This window comes from Gastrolobium bilobum, unplaced genomic scaffold (genome assembly GCF_033153095.1).
Source record: "Gastrolobium bilobum isolate Gb01-03AN ecotype WA unplaced genomic scaffold, APGP_CSIRO_Gbil_v1 utg22574, whole genome shotgun sequence".
Lineage (NCBI taxonomy): Eukaryota > Viridiplantae > Streptophyta > Magnoliopsida > Fabales > Fabaceae > Gastrolobium > Gastrolobium bilobum.
The window spans coordinates 26,153-36,183 of NW_026895377.1; the positions used below are offsets into that span (position 1 = coordinate 26,153).

At 34.1% G+C, this 10,031-nt stretch overlaps 1 protein-coding gene across 1 annotated transcript; it reads right to left on the reverse strand.

The window, feature by feature from the left end:
- Positions 1-3,155: 3,155 nt before the first annotated feature.
- Positions 3,156-8,256, reverse strand: LOC133308042 (suppressor of mec-8 and unc-52 protein homolog 2). The gene is made up of 11 exons (XM_061508628.1): positions 8,003-8,256; positions 7,724-7,861; positions 7,563-7,612; positions 7,130-7,244; positions 6,975-7,023; positions 6,757-6,846; positions 5,874-5,942; positions 5,650-5,773; positions 4,499-4,857; positions 3,884-4,267; positions 3,156-3,583 (listed from the first exon to the last, which is right to left on the reverse strand). The coding sequence occupies exons 1-11, from the start codon at positions 8,047-8,049 to the stop codon at positions 3,308-3,310; spliced, it is 1,701 nt and encodes a 566-aa protein (XP_061364612.1). The 5' UTR covers positions 8,050-8,256; the 3' UTR covers positions 3,156-3,307.
- Positions 8,257-10,031: the final 1,775 nt, after the last annotated feature.

Genomic DNA, 10,031 nt, shown 5'->3' on the forward strand with positions numbered 1-10,031 from the left:
TTTGGTATGTATCACTTTTGGACAATATCTACATAAAATGTACATGGTGATGGATTAATGGTTTGGTGCCAATGATATACAATCCAAGCAATATTTTGTTGGTAAATATTATCTTAGAATGTTGATTTGGATCATTAGGTACCTTAAGGAGTTTGGTTTTTGGAAAAGAAGTCCAATACCTCAAAGGAACCTTTCACTTTCATGTAGAGAGCGCTACAGTGCACTAAAATGCTCTATAGCCCTTTTTCCTCGATGCGAGCGCGCTAGAATGTGTTACAGTGCACTAGAGAATCAAAAAATGCCTCACCTGAATGCGCTACAGCGCCTTAGGGAAAGCTGAAATGAGCTAGAGCATCTTTCCCTCTGTCTGAGCGCACTACAACACTTTGGAGAGCACTACAGCGCACTATATGCGAAAAAATATACTTGATGAGCGCATTATTGGCACTACAATGCACTTGTCAAGGGTAAAATTATGCCATAGCGCACTACAATATGCTAACATCTGCTACAACATATTGAAAAGTGTTATAGCACATTCTTAACTTATCTTTTATTTTCCCTTTTTTCTTATATGAGCCATTCATTATAGGGATTTTAGACTAGGATAAGACATTTCTAGTTAAAGAATGAATAATAAGAAAGAAGTATCAGGAGCTCACTTGGTGTTACAACTAGGCAATGTAGTGATTTTCTCGTTGGTTCCTCTATATCTGTTGATGATGGCATTGTGGAGATGGAAAAAGATTATCTATTTGAGAATCGTCAGTCTAAGACAAGTGATTTTGTGTCTAATTATCTTTCTCGGGTTATAGTGAAGCTGAAGTATTTGAATTTTACATTTTTCATGATTGAGGGGTTCAATATTGTATATGTATTATATTGTGTTCGCTTGAGAATGTTTGTTGAGATATCCTATCCATATTCAGAGGTAATGGTGAGTTCATTTTAAGAGAATATGCATTACATTGATGGAGTTCTCACGTTTAGGGTATATGACATTGATATTGTCATGACTTCTGATGTTTAAATTGAGTCTCCTAGATATGATTTTGATGTCATTGAGGATGTTCGGCCTTATGACAGGGAGCACCTTATTGTTGTTAAGGGTTATAAATGTGCTAACGTTGTTCCACCTGTGAAGAGGCTGAGTTTAGACTTGCTTAATAAACATAGTGTGGTGTTGGGTTGTTGACCATTGATGCCAGGATTCTTTTCTACATTACGACATATTATTTTGCCATGACCTCATAATCACGTGAAAGTGTTGGAGAATGACTTGATTGTGATAATGAAGTGCAGGTCAATTGAAGACATTATGTATGTTGTCTTATGCAATGTGATGCTAGGAAAGGTGCGCTTTAATATGGCATGCTAGTTTAGAGGATCATTGATCACTTCCACGGTACTCATGGATATTGAGATTTTAAGGCATGTGAGAGGTTAGAACCATAGGTTTGGGAAACATCTACTAGAGCAATGTGGAATTATCAAGGCGAAGAATGTATGGAAATAAAAGTACAAGCCTATGCCTAAAGTCAATTTGATGGGTGAGGGGGGTAGATATATGGAGGAGGCTGGTAATAGTGCTAATAAGGAGATTCATATACCTGAAATAGATCCTCCTTCTCCTGCAGATGGGAGTGGATGTATTTTTTATAATCTCATGATATTCATCCATGCCATGATACAAGAGTTAAGGAGGTTGAGGAATGAACAAATTTCATTTTGGGCATCAATGGCTACTCGTCTGACTGATCTTACAAATCAGATTCAACATCTAGAGCTTGCATATAGAGAGAGGCATCGGGCATCATGGAGGAGTCTGTTCTAGCAGATGAGGACAACCAGGAGTGCAATATTGATGAGGACGAGAAGTAGCACGGCGATGATAATGATGATGATGACGAAACCCGTTCGGAGTAGTATATGATTGTTTTCTGGCCTTGTATGAATTGTTTATTTTCCTATTTACTTATATTTTATTAATGTTAATTCTATGCATTTGAATATTCAATTGGTTATCTTTTAGGGCATAATAAGTCTGCTTGAATAAAAAAATTTAACTAATTCTTGCAAGACATTATGAAATTAGATTCTAAAATGATTGTTTAAGAGCTTGATATTGGATGGACTGTCCTCAAGTGTTTTGAACCTACAAACCGTCCAAATACTTGTGTACATAACATAACATTATGTTATCAAAAAAAAAAAAACATAATAAACATGGATTGAATCAATAAACAAAATTTAACAAGTCATATTGAAAATCAACACAAAATCATGTTTGACACTTTTAATTGGGTGGAGACTGCCCTAAATTATAACAAACCACAAATACACATCTCAAGTTCATTTATACAAATACAAGACATTATATCTTGATTTGATAAAAAAATATATTAAGAATCCAAATTTGAGTTGCTCACTTATTTAATATACTCATACTAATTTGTTTGAACAAGCTATTTACTCGAGTTAATATCAATCAAACTATGATCAAGAAAGGCATATTAATATATAATTTAAGAAAGGGGGAAAAATAACCAATTTATTAAAAAACAGATAATAATCAGTCAGCACCAAAAAAAAACACGCCCAAAGTTTTGTTTAAGGGGTAAACAACTCGCATATTTTAAAAGGGTTATTTTCTCTTACCAATGACCATTTAATTTTCGTGGAACATTTTTTTTTATTTTTTTTAATAGACGTAAGCCCTACACAAAATATGTCTATCACGTAAAATATTTATCTCCTGTTGCATGAAAAAATCAAAAGCCTTTGTTTAATGAGTTATATTTATTTTATGTTGTAGAAAAATGATTATCTTATGTTATAAAAATAAAATTATAAATGGGACTCCTATAAAAGAAGAGAAAAAAAAATAGCTGTAAAACCCATCTTCATTTTGTATGCGCAAAAAACTTATTTATCTTATGCAACATTAGATAAATATAACCTTTGTTTAATATATAAAGACGCCAGCATGGTTAAAACCCCTAGATGATGTCTGTTGACTGTATAGGCCTATAAAACAAAGCAGGTTTATAGTACTATGATGAATTTTAGGTTCTTACTGGTCATAATAAACACTAGGTGTTAGATTTAACATCATTTTACCCACTCGGTTATCTTAATGCTATTTTTTTGTTTTTGAATATTTATTTTCATTTCTATGAACATATAAAAACAACCTAATGATTCTAAACAAGGGGGGGAAAATAGATCATATTTCTACATCACCATCTTCAGATATAAATGGAATTTTCATCTCAGATTATAAATACTACAGTGTGGTGACTAAGACTTATATTCGGAGCTTCTTTCCGGGTTGTGGCTCATCATCGTAATGTTGGCCAGCCTCACCATTATCCTTTTCCATCTTCTTTCTGGCAAGTATCTTATTGATCTTGTGCAAATCATTATTGAGCTTCTGGTCCTTATTTTGCTTTCGGGTCTTCCGACCATCTTGCATCTTCACACCGAACTGGAATGCAGCTTTTGGCATTGCTTCCTTCTGCTCATTGTAAGTGGCCCATTCCTCTTCAGTTTCAAAGTCCCATCTATGAAGACGCCCCTTTGCCTGTTGAGAGTGTGCACATTTCAGTATTTTAACTTTGGTCACATCACTCACTTATAATTTGACACAATCCAGACAAGAAGATTTATCAACATTTTTTCCCCTAAATACCTTTTTTTTTTTTTTTTTTTTGTAAAGTGTTATTTTAAGAAAAATAGCAAGTATAATGGTCATTACGGTTTTTTACTTTTATTTTTATATAAAAATTTACTGAAATACTGACAAGATGTATTGTACACCACTCAAAACTAAATAAAAAGAAATGCAGTCAGATTCCTCTTAAGTGAACCAAATATTACTTACCCTTCCACCCATATCCATTTTGGACAAGTCATCTTCATCATCACTGTCCACTATCTCACGGTGATATTCTTGATACCCTGGGTAACATTCAGAGTAACTCTCCGAGATGAAGTTGGGATCTTTTTCACGGGCATCTTTTTCCCTCAGCTGTTGAAGTCTCTGGTCATCTCGCTTAAACACTGATCCTAAACCTCGATCCTTCTCTTCTTGAGTCATAAAGCGTGGATCATGTGGAATATTTAAACCTGCTTGCACATCATAAGCTTGCATATTTTGCTGAAGATATTGATCTGGGTAAGCCAATTGTTCAGCATACTGGTACTCCTGCCACTCTCCTTGGTAGCCACCAGCCAAGGCTTGGGTTTGCATTATATCATATCCATTCTGAGACCAAATAGTGAAATTAAAGAAAGATAGAAACTCGATAAACCATCAAACACAGTTCAAGCAGAACAAAACTTGAGAGAAGCACAAATAGTATAACAAATTTCTTGACTAGTTCTCAACGTCATATAAAATTTTACTGAAGGGGAAACAGGAGTAGGGGATTTTTTCTAATTATATTCCACTAGCAAACCCAAAATTCAACATTAAACATATACAGCTCCAACTTACCGTTTCTTGCCACTCTTGAGGCAGCATAGAGGGTGGGATAGGACCATAACTAGGTTCAGTGAAATATGAAGGCTTTTCTTTGTTCCTTGGAGACTCTTCCATGTCCTCAGAGATGGGGCTCTGGCTCAACTCTTTACCAGGTACATCATACTCAACACCATCACCTACAAAAATGTCATCCTCTTCTGCCCTAGCAACAGCTGGGCCTTGTTTATCCCTTGAATTAAGAAGATTTTTCTTTAAGGGAGGTGGAGGTGGTGGGATGAATTCTCTTTCTGTTTGATTCTTTGGACCACCGCCTTCAACCTTTTGTGGCTTATCCTCTTTGTCATATCCATTACCAACAGCCGAAGTCTTCCCTGTGTATATAAAGGAGAGTGCCCGGAACCCACTAAGCATTAATTCCCAACAAAATTATCAAAAAAAAAAATGCATATAATAAAGGATACTGAATGCTATCATTCATCTCTTCCTGGTTATTTCTTTAACATTGAGAATAAAGGGAGGAAAATTGTCCACACCATTGTCGTAGGCTCCTCAACCTCATGAAGAAACTTAAGAGTTTCGCCCTATTTTTTTTTTTTTTTTAAATAGCTCACCACAAACTGTGCTTGTGAACAGAACCATCATGATCTTTTACATAAATGCATCTAACTTACATGGCAGCATATTTTTTTTTTCACGCAAGGAAAAACAGAAGAACCCAAGGTCTTGAAAGTATACAACAGAAGACAGAAGACAAGCAGTTGGGTTAGTTGGTTAGTTACTTCAGTCCGTTAGGCAGTTAGAAGGGTTATTGAGTAAGGGGCTTGACAGTTAGACAATTCAGCCTCATTTTTGCATATAAGGGGGGTAACCCTCTATTAGGAATATCTTTGGACAGAATTTGGAGTTAGGCCGAGAGTGCTTAGTTGAAGGGGAGAGCCCCTTGTGAACAGATTTCATCTCTTGTATGTTTGTTTGCTTTCCATCAATAAAATTCATTCTTTCCTACCCTTTTCTCTATTATCTCTACTCCGTTACTAAACATTCAGCCTTCTAGATATCCATAGTTGTATCAGTTTTGGAATAAAATTGCTTGAACTCACATAAACATGCATATAGAAGATTATAACCTAAACTCCAAAATGAACTGCTCAGTGTAGTATTACCTTTTGCATCTTTTTCCTTCTTTTTCTTCTTTAGGACCTTCCCAGAAGAACCAAGACGAAGATATGACATTATTTTAGCAATTCTATCTAGAACAGATCCATCAACATTGACTGTAACCATTTCCTGTGCAAAATAAGAGCAAAGTATATCAGGCAATATATATTAGACAAGCTGTCCAATGTAAATGAGCAACTGTCAAAAAGGAATCAGCAAGATCATAAACCTCTGGCACTGGACAGTCAGCTTTACTTCGGTGTAAGGTCGTTGGAATATCATGATGGTATCCACCCTCCTACCAGATTAACAACGAGAATTACTGTCAGAAACCTGATTTCAGAGAATAAAAAAAAACTCTAAAAGGATTCGATCAACCAGTCCATTTCCATAAGCTTTAAACAAGAAGTTACCAAAATAACCACCCTATTCTCAGTATATCTATTCTATCAAGATAACTGGATAACTCTTTCTTCCCACCGTTATTTGGACTATTATTATTTTCAGGTATCACATAATTTGTGCATATCCAAATCAAAATAAAGAAGAATGCAAGATGGAGTACTAGCCACAGCCCAGACGTTGCATGACTTATGTTCAAGATGATGATTTTGCATTGGATAACCTGCAGTACTGGCAAAGCACTGGCACTTGACCATTAGATTCGTAAGAATGGTCAAGCTTAAAACATCGAGTCATATGACTCTCATATGATATTTTTAATGAACTTGCATGACTTGATGTTTTAGTTTGAGCCTTGACTGTTCATATAAATCTAACAGTTAAGATTTACTCCTCGCATGTCATCTCTCACATAAGGTAACAGATTAGTTTTATAAATACACACATAAAACAAGAGCAGATGACGACATCTGTAGATAGTGTCATAGTGGACTGCCAAAGCTTATTTCTTGGGACACAAGTATACACACACATACATGCTGGTAGACATACCAATTCTATGAAAGTATAAGAGTATAAGTAAATAATATCACAAATAAAATGAGCTTTCAAAAGAAGCTAAATGCTAAGTAAGAATTATTGAAAATGAGAAACAGCCAGGAATCTCCTACAAAACACCAGAACCTTGTCAACAAAATGTAAATTCTCACCATGTTAAAAATAAATGTCATTCGACCAGGGAGGAACATCTCATTTGTCTTAATAATGGTGTGAGGCTTGACCATCCACTGATAAACTGACTGAAACAAAGTTTAAAGGTATCATTACCAATGGGCTACAATAATTCTTTAATTAGCAGCTTCAAACTCAAAACTTAAATAGAAAAAATATTCTCCAGATCCTATTCTATAGAAATCTGTAAAAGAACCTTAGCAGTTGCTGTGCGAATCGACACTTGTTGGTCTTCCTTAGATGCTCTGTCAGAAAATCACAAGTACATATTAAAAATAAAAGCCAAACAAGAATTCATAAAATGCTTTAATCCATAGCAGTAAAACAACATAACTTCGGACTTAAAGTTACCTGGATTTTCCATCAACATCATCCGCGGCATCTGGCTTCTTATCAATCTCACTTCTTACTTTGTTCAGTAAAGCATAATCCAAACCTTTGACCAAATGCGTATGCTCCACATCACCTGACCAATATCAATAAAGTCAACATGATAAGTTATTTATTAGCACAAACAATTCAATTAAGGCTTAGATTTTTTAGCTAAAGCAAAGACCATTCAGATATAAAATGATTACACAATCATGCCTGCAATAATAAATACAAAAAGTCTATTCTAATGCAGTCAAGTTATAATATAATCAAAAACAAAATAACACATGCCAGAAAAGGAAAAGATTATTGAGTCATGTGGCACAGGGAATTCAAAATTCCAATAACCTAGCAAACCTGTTCACAAGATATTAGGGCATAAGATACATGGAAATAACAGTACAATACGAACCTCCAAGGTACTTGCTCTTCTCAATAGATAATTTGTTTGCATCAGATGACCTACAAAACATTATGACATTGTTAGATAAAAGACCACGCACTGGTACTGAGAAAGCAAACAAAAATATGAATGATACAAATATAACTAACATAAGGTGGTGGAAACCTTACCGTAGATCTACGGTTCCAGGAGGTGCAACCGCATGAAATCCAAGTTCAGTTTGTTCATAATCAGGATTTTGATCTTCTCTACGCTCTTTAGCTCGATCTCTGTATTTTGGTCCCTCCGGTTCCTCCGGTTTCTCTTCCCTGTACAACTATCTCTATCAGAAGCATGTAATTAACAACATAACAACATGCAAAAAACTTTATGTAACCCCTCCCTCCGTCTAACATATATGTAGAAAAGAACTAGGGTTGCGAAAAGAGTTGAAATTGGATAGAACTTACTTGCGGCGATTTGGCTTCTCTTTGGGATTTCTCTTGTTCGCAGTCATATTGGCAAAGCAATCGAAACTATTGCTTGTGAAATTTGAAGTGTTCTATCGAGGAACGTTGGAATGAAACATGTGATTTTCAATTGAGAACATAGAGTGAGCCTTTCTGGCTAGGGTTTTGCGCAACGAGAGCAGAGGTGGAGGGAGCCACAGCAACGGGTGAACGAACGAAGATTGGGGCGGTTATCAAATTACGAAAATGCACTTCCCCTGCGACTGCGAGGCTAGGAAATTGGGGTCCCTTAGTTACTTATAAGCATAATCAAACAAGTCATGGGAAAAACTCTCATAGCGAAAAGCTCTTTTTTTATAATAAAGAAAAAAGATGAAAATTAAAAGTTTTTAAGAGAAGCTTTTTTTTAAGATCTTATATGTTTTTTCTTGAATTGTATGCTTTTTTTTAAATGAAGAGTGATAAAGATAGAGAGAGATAATTTTCTTGAAATATATACTTTTGATTAATTTTTAAGCTAAAATTTTTATGTAATTTCCAAACAATTTTTAACTTTTTTTTTAAGCTTTTTTTTTTTTAACTTTAGCTTATAAATAGTTTTTAGTTTAAAAATAAGAGTATCGAAACAGACTCTAAATATTGGTTTCTTTCTGGGCTGGCTTTTACCAATTAGCATGTTTTTACTTGACTTGATCGTTGATTAATTACTAGAGTATTTTTATTTTATTTTTAATTTAACACGAAAGGTTATACATATCACTACTTTAGGTTTATCAGTTACTATATGATTGGTTATAGTTGGGTGAATTTGAAATTAATGGTAATTAATTTTTATTTTTATTTTTTAACCATTAATTTTAAATTAATTTAAAAATAATCAATCAAGTAACAAGTGAAATAAATCTAAAATGATGGTAAATATTTTGTAGCTAAAATCTGAGCATCTTCGTAGGGTTTGAATTTGATTTAGAATCCATTGAAATGAGATCAGTTACTGCCGCTGTTCAATCTTTTAGATTTCAACCATTACTCAAACTTCATATCATTAAATGAAGGGTTAATAGTTTGTTATGTTATTTATTTTTCCAGCAGAAATAGCAAAAGTCCCATCCGCCATTTTTCTTTTATTTTAAAAAAAAAAAATTGGTGGATCTCAGATTTGTTTATTACTGCAGAAAAGTTGAAATTTCATCATGTAATATGACAAACTTTTAACCCGTAAGGCTTAAACAAATTCTAGTTATTTAGACCAGTGTTATTAAACTCGATCTCGACTCGGTTGGAGTACTGGATTATTAGTCGGACCGGCGGGTTACTAATTGGATCGGTTGGTCCAAATATATGTAAATATATAAAAATATATATAAATATGAATATATAAATTTAATTATATTCTCTATATCTAAAATGAGTTAAATAAGGTTCATTAAATAAGCTAAAAAATTATCCAATCACACTCTTACAAGTTCATGAAACACAAATAAATGAAAATGCATGTTATTATTATGTCAATTTAAATAGCAACTCAGAATCTCCATAAGCATATCTCTAATGACATTGAACTTATTTTTTCAAATTCATCTACATTGAAATGACATATGTCACATTCTCTTAATTTATTGTTTCGCAAATTGCTTCAGTATTGAAAGCTGAAATTTGAGGTCATTGTAGAACAGTATACTTGCAAATAAAATTACAAAAAGTTTTTAAAATAAGTTCTACATTTTTTTTTGACAATATGAAACAATTTTGGTTTTTTGATTTAAAAAAAAAATACATGACTCGACCGGGTCCCCGGTTCACCAGGTTTGGCCGATTTTGTCCGAATTTGATCGGATCCGATGCATGACTAGTCCAACGTTTGATCTGAACCGGTCTGATGACCGATTTGCCGGATTCTGGCTTGATCCAGTCGGGTCGGACCGGGTTTCACAATAGTGGTTTAAACTATCCTTTAATAAAATTTATAAAAAATAAAATTCAAAAGTTATACTTACTACCTTTTTCTCTTACTACCAAATCTTAACCG